Here is a 25,689-nt window from a genome sequence, read left to right as displayed (position 1 = left end):
ATAAGTGGCCTTTCTTAGAAGCCATTTATTGCTGTTATGGGTAAGAATTAAAGTATTACCAAGACATTGGTGGTATGAGTATCATAGATGTGCTTTCTTAAAGACATTTTTTTTCACATTTCAGACAGTTGTTAAGACATCATTAGAAGTTTATCAATTTTATTGTAAAGAGAAAGCATTCCAAGCATATATTGATAATCAAGTCTAAAAAAATAGATAACCATGTATCAAAACATGGTTCCTTAGTAATTTTACTATGAGTTTTTATTCATTCATGAAGAAATTAGTATTTGATATGCAAAATTTTATGAATCATTAAAAAATATAATTTGTTTAGCATTGTTTATTTTTGTTGATATTTTTTGCTTTGTTTTTAATACCTTCTTTAATATTTTCTCAATCAGGAATTTTACCATTTGTTAATAAACACCATGAAAAACCCAGTAATCTTCTTAACTACTTGTATATTTCGAAGTTCTTCATCGATAAATTAGCTTGATTTTACTGTATTTTCATATCTTATTAAACAAGATATATTAAACTTATTCTTGATATAGTGTGAAGTCCAAGAAGTATTAATAAAAAAAGTGTTGAGTATTACAAATTTATATTTTCATAAATTAGCATTTATCAAATTCTTGTTTTTAATATACATATCAGAAACATTTACTACATCCAGACTAGTTGAATAAACATCTGAATTGACTGAATTATCTTTTCTGTAATGATGATACATTTATTTTTAATAAAAATAATTGTAATAAATTACAAACCTTTTAATTCTGTATATTTTCAGTGATGCCTTTGAACAGCACCCAAAGGACATCGAAATCAACCATCACACTAACTATGCTACAAGAGTCACTCCAACCAGTTCAACGTTTACAAGAGGAATCAAACCAAACCTTACAGGCTATCCAGAATCACCTGGAAGCAGTTATGGCTCAGCAGCAACGAGTTCAACAGCAGCTAGCTCAGCGGAATGATTTAACTATTGTTGCCTCTGTTTTGTTAATTCAGATTATACTTCATTGTCTTCTTCATTGGTGGTCTTGATGGTTTGTAGCTATTCAAGAAAGTGGTGATATACTTGGTCACAAGAACCTTCTGGTCCTTAGCCTCTTCCTGCTGATGCCAAAGTGCTTTAGTTTGAGGTTGTAGAGTTGAGTAGGATGTTTAAAAATACAAATTGAACAGTTATGCAGAATCATTTAGTTCATGTTTATAAAAAGTAAGAGTTAGTTGCTATGTTTAAATATGAATATGTAATTAATACAAATAATCAGACAATTGTTCTTTGTTTAATAACTACTTACATACTTCACAGAAATATTTGCTGAGACAGTAAGGATGGAGGAAAGAAATTTATTGCTAAAGTGAGAGATCAAACCTCAATTTTTAAGTGTCAAGGTTACCAATATAATGTTTTGCTACTGTTAAAAAAGAATAACATTAAGGTAAATAGGTATTCACCAAAAACTAAAGTGCAAGATGTTCTTACAGTAAAGTATAATAAATTATTTATTTTAAGAGCAAGAACTGAGGTCAGTAAACAAAACTGTAATGGAGCTTGAAGTGTGTGTATGTGAGATACTGTTGATTCACCATGATCTGTCAGGGAAGTTAAAGTGTATGGTGTTTTCATCTTAAATATCTGACATTTTTTTGTTAAAAATACATCAATTACTAAATTATTTCTTATCAGAACTTAAAGGTCCACAAATATATACTACATGTACACAAACAATTTAGAAGTTTTGAAATTTTAGCTTACTAGTTACCATTAAAAAAACAACAAAAAGAAACATTCAACCCAAGAAAAAGCAAAACAGCATTCTGTTTATAAACAAAATATTTCATTCTGCAAAAGGAAATTACAAGTAAAACTGTTTTTGTTGAGATGTGAATGAACATCAATTGCTAGAAGTTAGGAAACCTGGCATATTCAGTATGATACTACACATTTAAACACTGTCTGTTGTGTAATGTCTGGACATTTGCTTGAAAACACTGTAGTGCAAATATTAGTAGTCTGCAATATTACAGCATAGAGTAAATAACAATAAAGATATGTAAATTGTAGTTTTTGTATGCTCTTGAAATAATAATAGTAAGTATTATATTATCTAATTTTCCCATATGTTGCTAGTTTCTTTTCAGCATTGCTGTTATATTATAATTTGACTGATCCATTGCTTGTTCCTTTAACAATGAAAACTACAAAATAATAAGTTAAAAAACACTTTTGTGCAGGAAGAAAGCTGAAAACTAGGATTGAAAAAGAAATGTATTCATTATAGTTCAATGCAAAATAGTATATACATACTTAAAATGAAATCTACGTACAACAGCAGTTATCATAAAAAAGCATAGGAACACATCACCATTGGTTTAATAAGACACTTCGTAACCATTAGCACTGTGAAACTAGTTGAAAAAATTGTTTCCCAGCAAATAACATTAAAATATTAGTAGTGGAATGTCATTAGTAAAATATGAACTATTGCATAATTAATAAAACACACATTATTTGAGGGTTGACCTTGGTATGAAGATATTTATTGCCAGTTTTGTCAAATGTTGATATTTAAGAGTGTAACTGTTGAGTTGTTTATACTTAATTGACATCAGTAGTTAATGTTTTATTTTAGTTACCTTTTGGTGAATATACAGCCTACAATCTATAGGGCTAATGATAGCATTTCAGTTTAAATGTGTTCAACTTTCCCTCGTACGAGATGTTGTAAGCTTCACAGATGTTTCTTATCTAATTTGAACTAATTATTGTATAAATGGCTATTGTCAGACTGCATCTTAGTATTCAAGTATGTGTGTATGATAAACTCCCACAAATGTGTTTATACATAGGAAGAAATAGAACTAGAAAAGGAAGCACAGCCTGTTCAGGTCATATACGCTTGTCTGTTATATAGAATAGCTCTCCATATCAACTTTTTTTATAGAATGATGAAGTTCTTATAAAAGTGTTGTTAATAAACTTATTAAAGGAAAAGCTCCCAGGAAGTTTGGTTTTTGTAATTGTTTTTAAAAAGTTTGTTTTATTTATTAAAGTTTTAGATATTAAGAACTTTCTGCAAAATTTTAATAGTAGTAATAACCACATATAATTTAAAAGCATTCTATTTCTATGTGTATATGTATTTGAAGTTGTTATATCTAGTTAACTGATTTAAAGTGTTTTCTTTTAACTACTAAAAATGTTTTGGTTGTAATTATTTCAAAAGAGAGGTGTAAGCTGTTTTAATACACTTTGTAATTTATTGTGATACTTAGTGAAATATTTTGTCTAACATTTTAACAGAACTTCCTTAGGACAGGCACCCAAAATTTGGGCTGAATGGCAGCAGATCTTAATATATAACATTACCAATGGGCTAAATCTCTATTTTTACCATTTTTCAGGTTTAAATAAATTTCCATACAAAGTTTTATGAATAATGTGCAGGTTTGGTGATGTTTTCTCAAGTTTTTTTACTCTTAGTATGCAGTAGTAAGCCTAGAAGATGTACATGTGGTGTTGTGTCATTGATTTATCCACTTAACCTATTGGCTGAGATCAAATATAGCTTGTTGTGTTCTTGGTTATTTTTTCCCTTACTTGTTCTTTGTTTTCAGAGTAGATAAAAAGGTGTCAGTGTGATAATTTCCAATGGTACTCTACTCTTTTCTGTGTAGCTCACTTTCAGTAATGCTTGACAGACCATACTGTAGGTTCCAGCTGAAACCCAGACTTCAGTTGACAAAAATGCCATCTAAGTGTATGAAAAGCTTGTCCTTCAATCTTGAATATCTCTTTCACTTTCCTGAATGCAATTCTCTGGCAGAGATTATTGGACATTGTTGGCAGATGATATAGTTTTATATCATCAGATTTCTTTCATATATTGTTTTCAGTCATGTTCATAAGACTGCCTGGATCTCCTGGGAGTAACAATAGTGCATAGAATCCTTAATACTGTCATGCAGAATGCAAGCAATTGGTTGTTCTTGTCAAGAGCACTGAAATTTGATGACTTTCATCTAGCTTCTTTATTTGGAAAGTTTGATGTTGCTGTGGATTCAATACCAAAGAACTGACAGATTGAATAGACATTCCTATACCCTGTTGGAGTGCTACAGCAACACCTTGCTTTTACACTTGTTCTTGGATGATCTGCATCATTTCTTCAATGTCACAAATTCCCAGGTATCATCAAAAGATTCACTACACATTTCATCTTCATCACTCTTCAGAGGAATATTGTAATCACTCCTTCCTCTTTTCTTTCTTTGTGCCTTTAATTTGGTCTGTGGCTGTTTCCCACCTGCATTTTGTGCCATTTTGACCTCCTGGTCTAAAATTTGCATTCACGCTGATATGGAGGGCATATTTCACAGGTATCACTTACAAACTGTTATCTTCTTTTACTGTATTAAAGTTGTTTTATTGATGCAAGATCAGTACACTTACTCACTGAATGTGATAGTAAGTCGATGTCTGCTTTGTGAACAGCCGTGTATCCAGTCTTCACAAAGGGTGTAGCAATCACCTGTTTTTTGTCCAGTCAGGTTTTGGTAAAAGCCAATAAACAAATGATCCAGAATGGCAGTGACTTGACAAATTAGGTTCTACTAAATCCTGGATGCCTGGTTCATGGAAGGACTGTTAAATATAACATTTAAAGTTGTTTTCTTGATCTAAAAACAAAACATTTTTAGTACATAGCTTCTTAAGTTTATATTATTGTTATTAAACATATGTAGATAAATATGCATTAAACTTTAATTTGTAAGCATTTAGAAAACTGGTACTCAGTAGAATAAAAAGAACAATTTATTGAACTAGTTATGTGTATATACACAATCTAATATCCTTGTCAAAGTTGATGAATGTAATAAGTAATATTTCTTCTAACTATTTTAAAGTGGCAAAGCAATCACTATGTCTTGTCTTATGACTTACTTTTATTTGTATTTTCCTCAAGAAATGTTCCTAAGAACCTTGAGTAGAATGCATTAAAGTGCAATACCTGCATAAACTTGTAATAATTATCACTGGCTCATACTAAATATATTACTATTAATCTTTTTTTTAATAAAGAAAAAAGCATAGAATGTCTCAAAATTAATAGGACACTTATTGCAGTAATATTCAGGTTGTTATGCCCCTCCCCTCCTTCAAAACATTGTAAGATATGTTTAAAATTTACACCATTCCCTATTACTTTAATCAAGTTTCATTCATCTGCTTTGTTCTCTCTCAGATAAATTACTCACAGCTGAGACTGAAGTGATTATTTTCTGTTCTATGATTTCTTTGTTGCTTGTACCATTGTTAACGTAGATGTTTTCTATTTGTCTTCAAGTTAACATGTGCTACTGTACCTGTATCCACTAGCCTCACAAACACAGCAGTATTTTTATAGCATATCATTAACATTATCTTTCAGATTTTTGTCCAGAACAAGTAATAATAACAGTTCATATGTAACATTGGATAATGATGGACCAAATTTAAAAGGATGTGGCTATTGCACTTTCTCACTTTTTATATTATAAATCTAATGTTTCATTTTAAGAGCAGTCCTTTAGGTTTGTACATTTCTTAATGATAGGACAAAAGAAATCTGTTATATGGGCTAAGAAAGTAATTCTTGAACCTCTTTAGCTCTAAGTTCATTAGAAAATTTAAAGACTTAAAAGAGTTACATTTGTTGTTTTTAGACAAAGCAAGTGTTTCTTAAACTTAATGTTTTACAACTATTGAACCAGCTTCTTTTAAAAGATTAAAGCTCATATTGTGTGAAATACAGTTGTCTGTATTGTACTTTGGCACTTGGGTATTAATGTTTTCGGTTTTCTATGAAATTAATCTGAAATTCTAAATTTTCTACTTAACCGAAAGTTTATAATGGCAAAATATAGTTACATTTATAATGTGTGTGTGTGTGTGTGTGTGTTAATGAATAAAACTAATTATTTTTGAACTCTTATCTAGAGCCCTCAGTGAATGAGCAGTAAGTCTGAGAGTCCACAATACTTAAAATTGGGTTTTGATACCCTTGTTAAGGACAGTACAGACAACCTGATGTATAGCTTTGTGTTTAATAACAAAACAGACTCTTCTCATATAAATATAGGAGTGTAATTTACTTTGGTTGTTATGCCAAAGTATGGAGGTAAAAATATTTATTTCATTAAGAAATAATACTTTGTCTAAAGTATTTTATGACAAAATATTTGCTTTTGCTGCCGTGTTACTTAATAGTGCAGATTTATCTTTTGTAATTGCTTGAACTAAGATATATAATGCTATCTAATCATCATGAAGATATATATTGTATATATGAATTATAAAATTTCAGTTTTTTTATATTTAAAAAAGTATTTAAAGTTTAATTTCACTAATTTCATAGATTTGTGTAAACGAAGTGGTTTCATTGTGGTGAGAACTACCTATATTTGTTTTGTAATAAAACTGTAATGAACTACACTGTAAGTTTATTTTTACATTAATTTTGATACTTGCTGCTATAATATAGTTAGTAATCAACTTGCAGTACACATTTTGTCTTGATTTATGCTATAGTTATAAATTTTTTGTGGATCTTGTTTGTCAATAATACATTTCTTTGCTGCTATCCCTAATCATTTTCCTGTGATAAACCATTATTTACATCTCCATATCACCCGAAGCTTAATCGAAAATGTTATAAAGTATAATGTTATAAAGTATAATGTTATAATGTTAAATTCTAGTTATATAACTAGAACAAAAGGTTATTTGTATGCATGTGTATATTTGCATTCATTTTCCAGTGTGATTGAATCATAGACTTTGTTGAGTAATGCTTACCTTACCAGAGATTTTTGCAGTAAGTAACATGTCTAGCAAACCTAATAAAATTTAAAACATAGCAAAAATCAATTAAACTGATACCTGAAAAAGATACAAACTGTTTTTTAATAGGAATTCATAATAAAAGGTATGTGTGAAACATAATTGCCTCAAAATTTGGTTGAGATAAACATAACTGTATACAGTCTCTATATGAATAGGCATGTTGTGTGAAATTTTTATATTACATACAATTTTCATTATGTTAGTATGTAATTTTACTTATAAATTCAAATTTTTTTGCAAAACTGTAACATAACAGCAGTTATAACCAAAATAATGTTGTTGTTTTTTTTTTAAAGAATGTTTAAATGAAAGTTAGGAAATGACTTGTTTCCTTGTTGCACTTATCATATGTTTGTCCCTGTTGCTCAGTGGAAAGCCTGGCTTATAATGCTAAAAATTAGGGTTAGTATAGATGGTGCATGGTGTATCTTTGTGCTTAATAACTAATGAACAAAACCATGCTGTTAAAGTTATCAATTTGTCATTATAAATTGGTTTACATTTCTTTTATGTATCATTATGTACAAAAAGTTAATAAATCTTTTTATGGTAAATACTGGAGCATAAGATAGTTCAGGAAAACAGTTTTGACAAAAGTGCTTACAGAATGATATTTCAAAAGATAGTGTTTTGAACAGCTCATCAGAATTATTTCAACAGACATTTTCAGCTTTTGTTTAGGTGAAATTTCCTCGAAAAGGGGCTTAAATTAATTCTGAACTACTACTGGGAAATTCCTTTTTTGAAAAATTGTTTAGAATAAGAGCACTTGTATCCTATTCAGATAAGGTGCAAATTAAGAAGTGTCTTGAATTCCCAAGTCCCTTTTCATAATTAATGTTCAAATAAAGATTGAACAAGACATTCGAGAAGGTGCTTCAGTAAAACTGTTTTGCCGTCACAGCTTATATTTGATGCTAGAGTGAATGCATTTACATATGACAGTTCAGAAAGTTTTTCCAGAACTAAAATCAGGTTTTTACATAAAATAATTTTGAAAGAAGTTTACCTAATACAGTCCTCATAAAAGTGCTTATGTAAGATAATGTTTTCATAAAGCAATTTAGGAGTAAGTGCCTGCATAAATTAGTTTTGAAGATGAATACACATTATGTTAGTAAAAGTATGGTAATCTAGAATGTTCAAGTTTGTAGCAGTAGCTTTTTATATGTGTATATATATAAATATATTTATAATTTGAAAGCCAGCACATCATACATGTTATAAGGAGGCTTCAGTTTTCTGAAGGTCAAAACCCTATTCTCATAATGTGAAAATTAAGTAGTAGTGTCTTAATCTTTACATATCTTTCCTTGATAAACAAATTATATATGTAGAAAAAGTTCTCAGATTTGCAGCTACTGTGTACTACTAGAATGCAGATGTACATTTGTTTTGTATGTAGGTTTTTCAAATGTAATTTGGAGAAGAGTTTTAAATCTATTGAGCATTTTTTAAGTTTTGATTGCTAATATTTTTTTATATTTAATAAACACAACAAACATAGAGATATGTGTAATATGTGAGGATTTTACACAATTTTCTTAATTCTTCTATTTGTATCTTGTTTTCTTTCTTTTATCATTTTTGTTAAGACTTCACTGGGACCATTATAATTTGATACATTTTATAGCAGGTTGATGACTTCTGTATTTTTTTTTTAATACCACACTATAAAAATTGGTTTGAAAGAGAGAAAGAAATACAGTAGTAAAAGTAAATACAAGTATGATATTAATGAATTTGGTAATATGTGTTCATGTGTAGTAAATATAAATAGTTTTGGACACAAATTAATGAATCCAGTTTCAAATAATGCGTCTTTGCTATTCTAATCAGGTGATAACATTTGCTTTCAACCATATTATTTAATAACCACAAATACTGAGTTGATCATATTTTGAAGTTTTGATATACAGTAACTAGTGGATTAAATTTGTAAAAGGTAAAATATTAAATACGTTTATAGTACACTAAAGTTTAAATTTGCATCATTGTTTTAGGATTGTAAATAGTCAATAGGCAAAATTTTCAGCATGGAGTGATAGTGTTTTTGTTTTTTAAAGCTAGCATGAATGTAATCTTCGTGCATCAATGTGAAGTCTACTGACTGAATAAAATGAATAAAGTAAATAATCTGGAAAGAGTGTTTTTGTTAAGTAAATGTATTAATTGCTCACATTTGCCTGTAACTGTTACTTTAGTTGTTTTTTTATTTATTTATTCTAGTAGGTTCTTTCTTGAATCCTTTCATCCTTCAGGCCACCAGCAATAGGAAGTAATAAACCAAAACTTAAATACCTGACGTTATACAAACAGGTAGTGCTTGGTCTTAAATTTCCTGTAAACTATATGCATATATAAAATGTAAAAATACAACATTTTTATTATAGGTGTCAGAGCTGTACCAAGGGTAGTGCAAGTTGCACACCCACATAGAGTGCATGCCAATAAGGGGTGTGAATTTGCATCTTTGAAGGTAGGAATAGTGAATAAATTAAATTGTTTTGAGGAAGGGCATAGGATTTATAATATTGCACAGGGTGTCATCAGCAGTTGGCATGACTGTAGTAAATGGTATGCTCCAACACTGTATGATCACACCAGCAAAAATGTATTGTAAGATTGTGCTAACATTCATACATTGTATCAGTTTTCTACTTTTATGATTTTTAAGGGGAAAGTTAAGTGATGACAATTTTTTACAGAAATTGAGAGTGGTTGGTGATATCAGATTTCTGTCATGTTTTTATAGGTAACTATCATACCCACAAACAGTTATACACAGTAAGTGGTAGTGGATTCTGGGGCATTGTGGCACCCTTTGTTGAATCTTTACCTTTCTAGTTTTGCATTTGTTGTTTTACTTATGTTTGATACATGGATCGTCATTATAATGGAGCTTGTGATATATACATCCAAAACTTAGATTTTGGAAAATACTGCACCAGTCATACTAGACAATAACTTTATAGCTGAATAATAAATAAAACAATTGAAATTTCCACAAAATGATGTTTCAGATTTAACCAATAAATATCACAAATAAAAAGGAGTAAGTTTCAAATATAAAACAATCAAAAACAAACTTTTAAAAAAAGTGTTTCTTTAATTAAAATCTCATGAATGTTGTAACAGAAAATTAAGGCACTTTCATTGATAACTGAATCTACAAAGAAATACTTCAATGAAATCTAACATGTGATGTGATGATAGTTTATTCTTAAACTAAAATTTCAATAAAATCCTTTTTTTCATGGATGGTGATCATTATTGAATGTCAGCTTCGAGTACATTGTTGTAGAACTGCCAGACAATTCCAGAAAAGGTTGAAGGCTCAATATTCTTCCATAGGAACTAGCAGTTATATCTGCTCAGAGAGCAGGTATTTCTGTTAGTATGTCTAATGCTGTTGGGTGTTATGGGTGCAGACACTTTCACATTAAAGTGATGCCATTTATACTTTTGTAGGTGTAATTTTATGTTGTTTGTTACAGATCTGCTGGCACAATCTTGTAGTTGTTGGCCCTATAATGAAAATGTTGTATTTTTACATAATTATTTCATCAGATATATGCAGAGCTGAATAATTGCCTATACATCGATGATGTAATACAGACAAAGGTAAAATATGTACACAGTCATGTCATTTATGAAGAGGAATACTGATTGTTATATTGTATGGCATAAAATAAGTTCACTGTTCTGGTATTTCAGCTGATCCTATAATGGTTCCAAAGTTTTCTGTGAAAGGCAAAGGAATCAATTTGAAATAAACATAACTTTTGTAAAACAAGCAACTCCAGTTTATGGTATGTATAATTTAAAAAGATGGCCTAGTGTTTATGTATGGAGTATAAACACTATGTAAATATACCATTCTTTATAAATTGAAAAATTTGTAAATTCCAAGAGACTCAAAATGACGTCTACCTGTTCTCTGTGAAATTTGTAAACTATTCAAGACCAAAACTAGCCTCTCATCAAACTATACTTAAAATTGAAGTGTTTTAAGTCTGTATTAAGTACTTTTAAATGCAGACTACAGTAGAAATGCAAAATGGTAAAATGCTTTGAAATAATATGCTCATAATACAAAAATATACCAGTATTACATCATAAAATCAATGAAATAGGAAATTCATAATTAAAAAATAAAATAATACTCACAGTTACAACTAAACATTTAAAATACATTACCAAAAAGTGCAACAGTATAATAAATACTGGTTAAGTTTCATATGTGGGACATATTTTTTAAAGTCACTCCACCTATTAAGGAAACCAATTAACACTATTATGTGTGTAATATGTAGACCAATTAGACCATGTGAAAAACAGCATACATGGTTAAAGGTTGTTTTATGACAATATTAGTCACCATAAATGGTGCCTAGACGTATTGAAGCTGCTGTTTTTATTTCAACAGTTTAGAGCAAGTCACTATTATGTGTGCATACCAAAATTATACAACACTGTACCTATTGATTTTATGAATGCAGTTGTTTGAACAGTGAAAGTGACTTTTGAAACACCCTGATGTAAAAGTTAGTATGTTAAAAAAATAAAATTTGTCTTATCATCAACAGGCATAGATAACAACCAAGTAAGGAATTTGTTTAAATACACAACAGTTACAAAATAATTACACATGTAACTGATTAAAAGCAAAGTTACAACTCTTAATCTAAATTAAAATGATTAACTTTTGAAATATTTTAATTCTATCAAATACTGAAGTTCATAAAACAGACATAAATTTTTGTTAGAAATTTCTCACTCAAGATTTTTGATCTTCCTCAAATTTCATGGACAGTTTTTCTATTGTCTGTTTGATATCCTCTTGTTCTATGACAAATTTTAGTCAACTGCTTCTATTTTACTATCTTGATTTTATGGTTAATATCAAGATGTCCACCTGATCTGTTTGTGTTCTTGTCTTTCACTGGAGCATGACAAAAGGAGTGGTGGTCAGAGGTAGCTAGTTCTGAATATGTTAGATCATAATAGTTTTACTTCCTTAATGTGGATGTGGTCGACTCAATTTGCAGTGGATAGTGTCACTGTTTGATTTTATCTCCTCAATGGGCTTTCTGTATATGGATATTTTTGTCCAAGCTTCTTCCTTCATTTTTGTCTACCTCAGGGGTTGGTCTGCTTTGTTGTAGCTTTTATTATGACATCCATTCCAAAATAGAAGATGTATTCAGCTAGTTGATCTCATGTGATAGTTAATGGTTTGGTTTTCTAAAATATCTAGGGATTCTTGCAAGCTTGATATAGTTACCTTTGTCGGTCATTTTATAGCTGGATGTGGCATTACAATTATAAATAAAGTTCAAAGTAAATTAAAATATCAGAAGGATAAGAATGTATAATTATCTTTGTATGTCTACTAACCTGCCTTTGTACTCCTGTAGCAAGACCTAACTTCACTCAGGGTTAATTTTTCACATATTTACAATTCATCATTAGGTTACATGAACCAAAGCCACTTGCAGAGATAAAATAATTATCCTCAACAGTTACATATATTTACTTTTTCTGAAATTGTTTGGTAGGCTGACAAAGCAGAATGCTGGCTATATTTTCTGTGGAACAGCCATCATAGAAGTGCCTGGTTGGCCATGCCTGTTCACTGGATACCAGTACTGTCTGACCACGTTCTTTACAGAGCCCCAGGTTTAATTGGAAGCAGAGCATGAACCAAGTGGGTTACTCAGGGGTACTATAATGGCTGCTGTCGTCATTTTTTTACTTCTCACATGGCCCTTCTTTTGCAGAAAGTTATTTGGTTGAGATTTATTGTTAAAATATCCAAGTCCTTCCTCCTGCCCACTCAATATTTTGTACATCTGAGCATTTTTTTTCGTCTTCAATCTAAGCTGAGCTCATTCTTTCTCTCTCTCTGCAAGTGAGCTTGGAAGTATCAGGTCACCAGAATTAGAGGACTCTGCCTTCACTAAAATCCACCATTCCTTTGGGTGCACACAAATGTATATTCTTCAGTAGACCTTATGGATCTAAGGAATTTTTTCCTGAATTCCTTTGTCCTCAGTTGTAGGTCTTTTCTCTCCTTGTGGAATTTTTACAGTGGCTCGACTGTACTACTTCAAGCATTTCCTTACTTTCTCCCAAACTTTCTCACTGATGCTTTCCTCTCAGATTATGGTGCACTTCTGGACATTAACATGACTTCTGGTGATTGAAAACAGGGTTAGAATTCACTCCACATCAATGTGCGTGAGCTTATTGTTTATCACGAATGTTCCCATTTCTTTCCCCATCTGGTGGATGAGTTGGTCATTATCCATTCCAACATTTCCACGCCCATTTCTCATATCAATCATCAAGGGGACACCCATTCTAAGGCCCCTTTCTTTCAGGCATTGGACTTACCCTTCTGGGCTCGTTCACGTTGGGTTAGTCCTGTTGCTTGTCTTGTAGCAGGGTTTGTGTATTTTGTGGTAGAACACTTTTCTGTGCTGAACTTCATTCTATTCATGGAGTGGTGTCTCCATCCCTGGATCTTTTATTTGGTTTGCTTTTGGAGATGCGTTTGCCATCCTTCTCGACTCCAGTTTTCCTTTCTCCTTGTCCATGTTTCTCATCCTTTGGTCCTGGCTGTTGAAACTCTTAACCAGATCTGGTCTCATTTTTTTGTTTGCTTATTCTCTTCTTTGACGCCTCTCTCAGGTTCTCAACTTGATATGTGATACTCCTTATTGAGTCCTGGCTAACTCAGCCTGACTCTGCTTCTTCAGTTGGAATCCAGATCCTTTTCATATACTCATTGTCTCCTCAATCTTGCTTTGATCTCACAAACCCCCATTTTTAAGTCAAGGGATGTTGTCCCTCCATCTTCATGTGTGAAATTTGCCTGATCTCTTGCTTATTGGGCTGGACTTTCCTATTGCATAGCCTTCTTGTCATATTCTTATTGTCCTACTTTGTCGAAAGGAGTGATCTTTCTTCATTGATCCATCCACTACTTCCTCCTGGTTACCTTTCTGCCCTTTTTAATTTGTTGTCTGATCATGGTTTGTCATTTTTCACCATTTCTGGTTATTGTGCAGTATTATGCACTACATTTTGCACTTCCTGGCAATGTAGAATATTTCTTAAACTGTCCACCCCACTCTCTTCTTTTTCACTAACCTTCTCGCCTGAATGGATATTTTAATATTGTTTTGCATGCTTTCACACATGGCATAGGAGAGTCATTGACTTCTCTCTTTGTACAATCTTCATCTCCTGTTTTATTTCCTCCTTGCGTGTGGTTTCCATCATTCAAATGTTTATACAGGATTGGTTTTTCCTTACTCGGTCTTCTGTCACTCGGGAGGATAATATTTTTTTCTTTTCTATCTCCCTTCTGTCTCTCACATCTTTGATTGTTCCTGTTTGGGCTTATAATTGTTACTTATCACAGACATCTTTTTGGTTCCCAGCCATAGTCTTTACCTAACCTGGGACCTTTCTTCCTCCAGAAACCTCTTTCTGTCTTTACTGGATGGGTCCATCAATTCCTACAGTTCATATATTCCTCCATAGATGTAGATACTCACAGGCTATTTCGTATTTCTTTGCATTCAATTTGTCGCCTTTGTTATTCTCTTGTTTCCAATTTTACCAGATTTCAGATTATCTCATCCAGGGGTGCATGTTGATAACTTTCTACACATTTATTGCTCCTCTTCACCATCTGATTGTTTTGTTTCCCACAGATTTTGACTTCCTGGTTACCATACTTCAAGCAACCCATCATATTTGCAATGGATAAGTAAGTGTCCTCTTCCTTTTCCTTACCATTGAAGAGGATTCTTACAGATGGTTAATGTTACCTGCAAGGTATGCTTATTACCCAAAATATGCATCAAACTGGGATAATGGAAGGTGTTCAACAAGCTGGCTTTGCTCTACCAGTACCCACTGTGAGGTGAAGTGTTCTACAAAACCACAATATCCTCATGATATACAAAATTACGCAGTTCTCCTATTCAGACCGTATCAATTCCAAGAATTATCAAAGAAAAAGCTGGCACTAGGGAAGTCACTGCCCAAAGCTTTGGCTCGTGCTTCCCCGCAATCCACCGTTGCTTTGCCTTAAGTAAAACACCATTCAGGTTGGTAGTCTGATTGGGATCCAGGTACTTCTCTATGTCTTTCTAATGTAATTTCTCTTCCAATCTTCCTTAAGTGGACTACGGGAAACCCTTGTTACTTACAAACTTGTAGCAACTGTGTGATGGATTATGGAGAACACTCAATCTGCACTTAGTGCAATACAGTGAGAAATAGGGTAGTGGTAACTGTCAGTGTAGTACTGATTACCCATCACAGTCTGTAGAGTTGAAATGACCACACACGGTAAAGTTTAATCACACCCTAGCCACATCACACATATCGGCTTGCCATCATTTGAATACAGGTGCTTGTTTGGTCATAATCACATTCTACCCAACCTTATGACACTTCTGGCTCATTTACCTTTTTTTCCCTTTCATCTCGGATGAAGAGTATATCCTCTTTAAGACAAGATGCACCCCTATGGTGTGCTGTTATGGAGCCTCCGCTATTGGGTGTCACAATTCATGAATTTTACCTTCTACCATGAGTATGCATGGCCTTGATGCAGTTGTCTGCTGCAATAGACGTACAGCCGATTCATCAAAATCTGGAAACCCCGCACAAATAATTGTCAGCTCTCAATCGTGGGGTAACCAAATGATAATGGCTAAGAGACCACTTCCGTGGTTTCTGCTGAACCCCGGATAGTCCTAAAACATATTGTTGCCTGTATAACTCACTTCTCTTCTTAGAACTAGTCTATTCTACACCAACCCTTTTCCTTATCATTTGTGGGCATGTTCTGCATTGGGAGTTGGCGATGCAGTTTGCATTCGTAAACTTATTCATTAATGAAACCTTGATCTCAACTCTCAGGGTAGAGGTGTGTGTCTCCTCATAGTTTCCTGCTATCTCACCAATCGCGCTCAGTGGGAATTCCCTGTCTTTTCTGCTGATGATACAGCTCCCGTTAGTGGCTGTTTTCCACTAACGACTTCTTGTCCCATCTTGTGACTAATAATCTCTCTTCACAGGAAGATTTTTCATCTTGCACATGATCATTATTTTCGTCTTTCCCCTGATTTTGAAATGTCAGATTAGAAGGAGTGTAACTAGTAAACACCCGTCACCAATAACTTGGGCTACGCTATTGAATATTGGGTTTTGATTATTCCTATTATAATGCACCCGAAGTGTTAAGTGCTTTATTGTTTAAATCAAGCACAAAAATGAAACACAGATTTACACTCCACTATGTTAATCATTTGTTGTAGTAGGATTGACCCCAGAACTTCTCACATGCTCAGAGAGTATTCTACCAATTTGTTTAACCCACAATCCATTGCTAGAAGAACAATTATTAACAACTTAGGCTACCACATATACGGTTTGTGATATTATCATCAAACATTTTACTGATTTGCGGCTGATCGTAAGTTTTCCTTTTAAGGTAAATTTGGGGCTAACAGGCAAGTTATTACAAAACAATTACAATGGATACATAAGATTTGTAATGTTGAGTCTGGGCAAGCTTAACTTCACCACAAATACATGACAACGATGTACAAAATATTTTACAAACATTATTGAGAAAGAAAACGGCTTCATGGCTTTTACTAATTCTTCTTTGTACCTCATATTCTTATAGGATCAGTTTGTTAAGGCTACATTAGAAATACTAAAATGGTTCTTGAAGAAAATTAAATTTTCTTAAGATCAAATTCAATTAACCTTAAGTTTGATTTTTAGCATTTCTAGATTGTTATGTCAATTGCCGTCATCTGACTAGCCATATTTACTGATTAATACCAAAAGTAATTCTAACCGTCAGATTAATGAAATATTTTGAAATTGGAAATATTGAGAGAAAATAACGTTATGTGTTGTAAATCCAAATATATATACACATTTTAATAATTACACGTCGTACATGCTGTAAGGCTTAATCAATGTTAAATAGATTAATAGACATAAATTGGTTAACAGAAATGAGGGAGCCAGTTTTCAGCATCTTTATTTCACTCAATTAATGCTCCAACAACGCATTAAGATTAGCTCAACACATTATCTACCTTCGATTATGGTCATTTGCAAAAGTCTGTAAGAGTAAAATTAAGGTATCTCAAATGCTTTCACATCCATTTCATCTAGAACTTGTAACTAAGTTCATAACCTTTCGTACAGTTTGGAGGAAGAAGAATAAATGTGTTTTAATATAATTTTTTACAAGATAGTTTACATATTTATTAAAAAGGTACAAAAAGTATGGAACACTTATATACAACACTTTTTTTCCTCCTATAATTCGGACTTACCCTCAAATTAACAATTAATTTGTACCTTAGAACCAATAACAATTATACTCGTGAACTTATCAAGGAAGATGGTGATTTGCTCTTGCCCATCTAACCATTTACATGTAACTGAGACAGTCTAGCTTTTTAACAAAGAAATTCAACACAAAAACCTTCAACAGTAACGTATAATCCAACCAAAGATTTACGTTAATGAAAAAAGCTGGTTACATTTTGATACATAATATGTCAAAATACAGATCCTGCAGCAGTTATAAATAATATACAATGTTTCCATTGGAATACCTTATGAGGATAAGAATTGGCAAAATACTGTGAAATACCCTTTTAACAATTATTATAAAACTATATCATCACCAATAAAATCATGCATAGCAAAGTAACTCTTCAGAAAGAGAAAAAGCGTACGGTCATTGCAAGTATAACCTTTTGTATAATTAAAATATAAAATAAATTCTTCACTGATAATATAATAAAAACAACAAAAACATTAACACAATTATAAATCGAAAATGAACCTTAAATAAATAATATACATATTTATAAAGGTTTATTAATTAAATGAATTGGAATAAACGTACAATAACCCTTTACTATAGCTATTATACACTAAACACAGAGAAGAAGAAAAATTATCAACAGTATATCATAAAATAAAAAATGTGAAATGAAATACAGTATTACAATATATATATTTATACATACGTACACAACACTGAAAATGTACAATACCAGTCATCCCACAAGCAATACCCATATTCCCAAATGTGTATATTATTTACACATAGTTGTATATTTAACTAGTGAGAAGCAGGAAGTCCAACTTCTCTCATCTAAAACGCAACAGCAGCTCTTTCAAAACAGTATGATGACTGGCTAATGAAATATATATATAATAGGCCAAAACTTTCCTTATCTGTTCTAGATCTGCACATGGGTGGCAAATTTCCTTCTCCAGTCAGGAGGGTTGTTGTTTTGAATTAAGCACAAAGCTACACAATGGGCTCTCTATGCTCTGCCCACCATGGGTATCGAAACCTGGTTTTTAGCCTTGTAAGTCCGCAGACATACCGCTGAGCCACTGGGGGAACCCAGTCAGGAGGGTGAGATGCTCATTTAATGCTATTGTTTCACTGTCCCTTTCTTGGTTATAAAAGACCAAGATTCTTTCCACTTCTTATCCATATCTTAATAATGCTTCAGAATTGAGATTTGCTGTACGGTTAGTTATACTGTGATAGTAATAGATTAGAAGACTGGTACTTCACTGCCATTTTGGTAGCTTGTAGAGCCTCTTGAGTATTGGTAGCTCGACTGCTATGGAGGTGGAAATCTTCCTCATTCACCTTAGGTTTTATTTATACTAAAGATGTTGGTGCCAGAGCTGCTGGTGGTATCTCGATATTCACTGTGCTATGTCTTTACTGTGTCAATCCATTGGTGGTGATCAGTAGAGTCTCAGTGAATACAAACTGATATGCCCTCAACTCTGAAGTGTCATCTTAGTGGATAGTTGACACTCAAGACGATTACAGCTATGGTCATATTTCCCCCTACTCCAAGAAGTAATGGTTCTACTAAGGGTGTTCATACATTTGACTGTGCTCTTTCAAAGTAGTTATGCATCAAATAAAACTATGCTTAATGAATATTGATATTTAAAATATTGCATTGACTTTTTTACCAGATTGGGGATTAGGGCATCCTTAACCTTTGGGATATCCACAAGGTAAATCTGCCATTGATACTTCTCCTGCTAGCTTCTCAGCTGCTGATGCTAGAACATTCATAGCGGTTTTATTGACAACTGTCTATTCCACAATTGATGGAGGTTATCCAACACCAGGAGACCTAAGGGATAGTCTGCTTCTAATACAGCATAGTCCTACATGTCAAATGTTTCAGCTAGTAAAATATTTTCATTCATATATTCTACTACATCTCGTCAGACTAGCCATATAAGCTATATCTCGCCCCCTAAAAAAAAATTAAATTCTCAGTGCACTAGTTCTTTTTTATCTATCCTTGATAATACAATGTTGAATATAAAGGGTCTGGGTTGCTGGAACTAGATAAACACCCCTGACTCATCGGAGAACAAAATAATCAAAAGAGTCAAGAATTAAATCTGAAATAGAAAACTATTGACAGAAAATGTGAGGTCCGATAAATGATAAACAAGATTTGTAGGTTCTAAAGAAGATTGTAACTGTCCAGTTATAACAGTTGTAGCAAGTTTGAGAATTTTAATGAAAAGGGGACGGCATTTCGGCTGCTATGCTGTAGCATTCTTAAAGTCAGTTCTCTCCATTCAGCTCTGAATATTACACCAGAGTCTAGTTGACCCAGATGACACTAAAACTGTTTTGCCTGGGTGTAGGATTAGTAGTCCTGCCAAAGTATGGAAACCATAACATTCAACTTCTTTAATCAACAGACACATGCAGTCTATTAAAGTTTTCAAAGTTACTGTGTCTACTCTGCTTAAATTTCCAATAAAATAACAGTTACAACCATATTCTTTTCTAAACATACCTTTAGGGACAGAATGTTAAAACGATTATCTTTCAAATAATACATCTACAGACTTCACATGTTTCTGCGTCCTATATCAGCTGCAGCTGTGTCCTTAATACCAATGAATTCCTCCATCAACATTTGAGTTACGCAAAATTCTGTTATTTGAGCCATGGGAGTTTTATAATATAATCATCAATCCCACTTTTTACTAGTCAAGAGAAGCCCAAGAGTAAGTAAATAATGGTATTGATTAGTAGCTTTCCCTCTAGTCTATCAATACTAAATTGGATGAGTAGTGAAGATATCCCTTGAATAGTTTTGCGCGAAATGTACCAAACAAGTTATCAAAGCAAATGTCCTATATGTGATTCTAGACATGTAGGTTCTATGGTTGAAGCCTTAGAACAAGAAGTTAAAAAGTACTGGTTTACGATCGGTAAAACAATCAAGCGTAAAAAACATGTTTTAACGTAATAAACTACCGTATACTTACTCAAACAGGATCAAATTTCCCAAAGTACATTTTTATTCACATCATTCGGACATCTCATTAAAAAAGGGAAAACACCAAATGTAACTCTAGGTAACAGCATGGAGCCAGAATAAGGTTTGTAGTTTGCGTAAATAATGTCTGAAGTACCCCAAACTTTGTTTCCTTACTTTATACAATCCCTGCTTTTTAAATGACCAATTTTGTATTTATCTAGTAGAAATGGTTGAGAAGATGGTGAACGAATGGAGAAAATTTTCATTTGCACGTTTGAATCTCTGAAATTATTTTCTTTTGAAAAAAGAAGAGTTAACCCAAATCAAAAACCACGGCAGGTATTGAGTTTAAAGAAGGAAGTGCTAAAAAGGACTTGTCCCAGCTGGTGTGTTGGAATATGTTTTCGTACTTCTCACTCTACGCGTGAGATTCAGTATCAGCTTGTCATGAAGATTTGAATTGTTTTGTTACCATGAGTTTAGATGTTTTTCTTTTACAGTTCCTGTTTCATAAATGTGCGTCCGAGGCAAAGATGTGACAAAACGAGGCGATGGTTTAAAGATACAAGGAAATGGGTGGTCGGTATCCAAAGAGTCTACCAAATATCTAGGCATTTGAGCACACATACATATATTCTTATCTCTAATCGAAAACGGAATGAGTAATACCAAATATTTTTATATCAGTGAAATAAAAAAATAAGAGAAACATACGCTTAAACAACCCTCTTTCAGAGTGACGGTGATCTATAAATCATATGCCAAGAATTTGCTGTGGGGGGAAACGGGAGTAACCTGAGAAAACTCTCTTGCACAGATTAGGAGTTGAATAATCTATCTACTTATCCTGTGCCTTATCTGTAAAGAAAATCTCTGATATTATTTTCTTTTGAAAAAGAAGAGTTAGAGGGAAATTAATTGGAATGTTTAGGATTGTGGAGTATTTTCTTACTTGATGATGGAAATGGTAAGACTAGGTTGATATAAGTATAAATTTTGGCAGCTCAGGAGTAATCTCCAGCTAAAACAGACCTATTTCTCTGAATGAAAAGTTAACTTTTGGATTGGGTCGCTGTAAATGTAATGGAATTTAAGGAATGGTGTAATAAATATTCGAATAATAACTAATAATGGCTAACTTTGAGATTTTTAGTTTAGTGACAGAACAGTCTAAGAGACTCAAATGAGTTCTTGGTGTAATTGATTGTTACTTTATTACACGAGTCCGAGGAAGTACAATGCTACTTACTATTTACATGACGAAGTATTCTAGTCAGTAGTACATAAATTTATAGTAAACATAGACTTTTTGCTGGTATATAAGGTAACGGTATAGCTCATCTGCTTCAGTAACTTACAACGCTAGAAACCGAGTTTCGATACCGTGATGAGCAGAGTACAGATACCCCATTTTGTAGCTTTGTGTTTAACTTCAAATAAACAAACATCTGCTGTGATAGTTATTATAAAGTTGCTGGATGGAATAGAACGAGTGTCAGTGTTCTTTTACTGTTATATCAAGGCTTTGTGTATTCATTTTTTAAATTAATACAGTGGCTTTGTATTAATATAAAATTTACCCATTATATTTTGACGGGTAGTTAGTTTAATTACAAGAAATTCGTTAGACATTTTGTGATAGTTAATCTTTAGTTTTTCGTTTTTCCCTGATATTATATTTTTCTTTTTAACACATCCCTCAGGAGCCAAGGAGTGTCTTAACACTACAATATGTTGAATACTAATACGAATATTTTGAAACCAGCACAAGCATAATATTGTACTAAGCTTGCTGCACAAATATCTACCAACGCGGTTCTAAACAGTCTATGAATATCCTTCGTGTTATTTAGAAAAGTTCATGCTTCTTGTGCATGGGCCTTAAGCTCGTGGCATGCTGACAGATTTTAGTCATTTTGCCATTTCAAATCACTTTTCGCAGCACCAACGCTAAAATGAAGTAGAAAATGCCTTCTTTTTAGCCAATAAAAATGTCCACAAAATTTCACTTTAAATTAAGAAAAACTGGATTGGATAGGTTTGTTTTTTCAGCAAAAATGTCCCCTACTGGCTAGTGTGGGGCCGGTTTAAATTACATTTATTTTGAAGTGATTTTCTCTTTAGTTTTTTTTTTATTCTCGTTTTGTGATGTGCTGTAGTTTTGCTCTAGTGGAGAAAATGGGAATCATTTCATAACCTTGGGTTCGTGATGCCACGGTTGTGTGGTTTATATATTTAATGTTACGGCTTGTTTGGGAGTACGCCCAGTGTTAAGTTGACAAGAGTGTAAATATTGGAGTAGTGGATGCAAGTTTTTGGAAAGTCTGTTTGGTTTTATTAGCCATTATATTAGGTAAGGTAGTGATGTAGTTGTATTTTGTGTTCGAGTTTGAGTTATAACTTATGTTTGTAACCGCACTAGTCAGTGGTGCACTACTGACTCGTTTTCACCGGCATTGAGCCTGAGGTAACGCTCTGCAATAGCGAATGTTACTTTAGGCAATAGTAATGTACGTGGGGTCCTTCCATGTTTTTGAACAGCGTTTTATTTGGATCGAATTGAATTGATATTTTTGTATAATCACATTCACAAACATATTTAAATGATATGGTTCCAATTATCAAATATAATTTAACTAATATTTTAAGTTTTTTTTTACGCATTTTATATATATATATAAAATTCTTAAACCTAGGTGCTGTTCATGAGAATTCACTAGATTTGGTTTTAGTTTTTGAACATATAAATCCTTATTTGATTGTCTTTAGGGTGAACAGCCTATTGAATAACATGATATCAAGTATGGTAGAAACTGCAACAGTTATAGTACGAGATCTTTCAAATTTGAACTTTTGTATGTTACATATTGTTTTTTCATTATAATTTATATGCAATAATAATGTAAACACAGCAATGAGCATGGTTACAGTAGAACAATTCTTTTTATACCAACACTACAAATACATTAAATTAAAATTTGATACAGGTCTGGTATCCAAAACCCACCTAACAAAAGTTTAAAAATTGTAAAATATCAATGCTATCTACAGTTTTAAGCAAACTGTTCGAATATATAAATCCAATAGAACGTTGTTTTGTGATGGGACAAGAATGTATTTGGATATCTCGTGTAAAAAAAAACAAAAAAAACTGCCACAAACTATTCAAGTTTTGCCTAACCATTTCACTCCATTCTGACAGATTGAAATATTTTTAAAGTAATTAAAGGGTTAAAATTGGAATTGGGCTCTTAAATAATGAGGGAAAACAAACTGTATTATTATTTGCATTTTATACTCATGGGTTTATGGACTTTAGTAAAATTTACAGGCTATATATAACTGAGCATACATGTCTGCCACTGGTCCTTGTTTATCTAACTTCTAAAAGCACCATTGCTATACAAGGTTTTCTTCAGGAATTTGTGAAATAGTGAAATGTGGTATTGGAAAAGAAAGTCTGTATTAATTCATCAAAGAGAATTCTTCCCTTAATACTCCATTATGTTTTTCCAAAATATGTTACTTGTTATTTGGAAGAAGAAAAAAGTCTTGGATTTGTAAAAAAACTGGATGTAGTACTACAGAAGATATCAACTAAGAAAATCAAATTTACATTGGTAGAGGTTAAGAAAATAGTAGTTTAAATAGTAAGGTAATAAATTAAGTATTTTGAAAATTGTCTAATCTCGAAGTCTATGTTCAAGGGAACTACAATTCAATGTACGCTTTGACCAATGTGTGTTATTGGGTTATAGTAGTTCATGTTCACATCAATAACATGTTAGATTGTAGAATTTCGATGGGAGAAAGCAAAGGTTATTATTAATGGAGTAAAGTTGAATTAGATTACTGTTACTTGTAGAGTGCCTTGAAACTTAGTGTTTGGGTTTTGCATTTTTGTTATTTAGATTGATAGAGCATAATTAGAAAATTCATTTATGATTAAACTTTTGCATATTTCTAGCAGCATTGAGGATGTTTGGGTATTGCAGAATTACTTGCATTAACTGATAAGTTTGACAAGGATTTGGCAAATGACTTAATTATAGTTAGTGCAAGATAATGCATTTGAGGTTGTCAGAATTTGGATCACATGCTCAATATATAATGAAACCCCTTCTTTAGTGACATGTGGAATGAGATGCTTTTGACGGTAGTGAAGGTTAAGACCTTATAAGGTTAATGACTTCCTGAAAATTAAAGGAAGTGTTTTTAACTTCCTACTTTTCTGAGAGTGTACAAGGATAGTGCTGAAGGATGAATGGCACTATGTTGTTTGTAAGTTATTTTCCAGGAATTGTGTTAAAATTTCTTATCTTTTAACACCTGAACCAAATCTGTTCTCATCTTTTATATTCCTCAGTATCTCAGATGTGAAATATTACACTTAGCTATATTTGATATTTTGTGTACTTTTTGTGTGAAGGATAATATTAATGGAACTTTTTTTTTAAATTTTCTTGTATGGTGTTAAACTTTAGAATTTCTGCTAATAAGTGTTTTTTCAGTATATTTCATTCTCTTTGTTCATAACTTTGCAGTTTTAACACATTGTTCACCTGAGTCACCCCATTTGCTTGCCTTTTCCAGATTATTTAAACTTCAACCCTTGTCTGGCTTACAACCATAATATCAGAAGCAAGTTTGAATGTTCTATAAATAAATCACTACTGTCCATATGTTCAACAGAAGTAATATATTAAACAAAATATCAAAACTGAAACCTTCAGATCTATTAAACTCCTTTTCATACACTTTTAACACTTTCATTATTGTACTACTAATAATTTTTATCCTTTTTCCTAGCACTTACCATATATTTAATTTCACTTTGAAAGTATAACATTGGGATCGTCTGGTGCATAAAGGTTGTTTTCATTCCTACTCTCTTGTGCTCAAAGTTGCTGTGGAAGGATGTTTTCATATAGCCAATCATAATCTCCATAATATATATCTAGCTGTCTTTTGAAAATTTCTTCGTTGTTGTAGCTTCTTTCACAACTGAAAAGAAACTTTTTTTTTTTCTAAGATCACCTTACTAAAAAAGTAATGCAATTTTAACTGGAACCTTATCTATTTCCATACCTTAAATATGTACCCTCTTAGCACACTACCTGTAAATATTTCTTTTTTATATTTATGGATTCTAAACCTCTCACAATCTTAAGATCCATAATTGTGCACCCTACATCCCCAAGCTTTTCTTCTTTTGAACAAAAGCGTGTTCAGCTTTCAGCCTATGCTCCTGTAATAACCCTTTGTCTCTACTGAACCTTTAACTTGTAAACTTCTTTCTCAAGCAAAGTTTGGTTTGGTTTGAATTTCATGCAAAGCTTCGTGAGGGCTATCTGCACTCTAAATGAGGGCTAACTATAAGTTTCCATGAGCATA

The 25,689-nt window shown here is 32.4% G+C and overlaps 2 protein-coding genes across 9 annotated transcripts in view; both read left to right on the top strand.

The window, feature by feature from the left end:
- Orp8 (Oxysterol-binding protein-related protein 8) overlaps positions 1-7,194 on the top strand; it is a 123,888-nt gene extending 116,694 nt beyond the window's left edge. For all 5 annotated transcript variants that reach the window (XM_076495445.1, XM_076495444.1, XM_076495443.1 and 2 more), the window contains one exon: positions 797-7,194. In XM_076495445.1, the coding sequence (XP_076351560.1) occupies positions 797-1,056 (260 nt within the window). In that variant the 3' untranslated portion in view covers positions 1,057-7,194. The remainder of the gene's footprint in view (positions 1-796) is intronic.
- Positions 7,195-22,469: 15,275 nt separating this feature from the next.
- Positions 22,470-25,689, top strand: part of LOC143247403 (protein kinase C and casein kinase substrate in neurons protein 1-like) — a 77,885-nt gene continuing 74,665 nt past the window's right edge. Inside the window, exon 1 of one of the 4 annotated variants that reach the window (XM_076495440.1) lies at positions 22,470-22,648. The gene's annotated coding sequence lies outside the window, so the exon portion shown is untranslated. The remainder of the gene's footprint in view (positions 22,649-25,689) is intronic. The other 3 variants (XM_076495437.1, XM_076495436.1, XM_076495439.1) reach the window with 3 other exon arrangements.

This window comes from Tachypleus tridentatus, chromosome 3 (assembly GCF_004210375.1).
Source record: "Tachypleus tridentatus isolate NWPU-2018 chromosome 3, ASM421037v1, whole genome shotgun sequence".
Taxonomy (NCBI): domain Eukaryota; kingdom Metazoa; phylum Arthropoda; class Merostomata; order Xiphosura; family Limulidae; genus Tachypleus; species Tachypleus tridentatus.
Note: the sequence above shows the minus strand (reverse complement) of the source record. Positions and strands in the feature narration are given on the sequence as shown.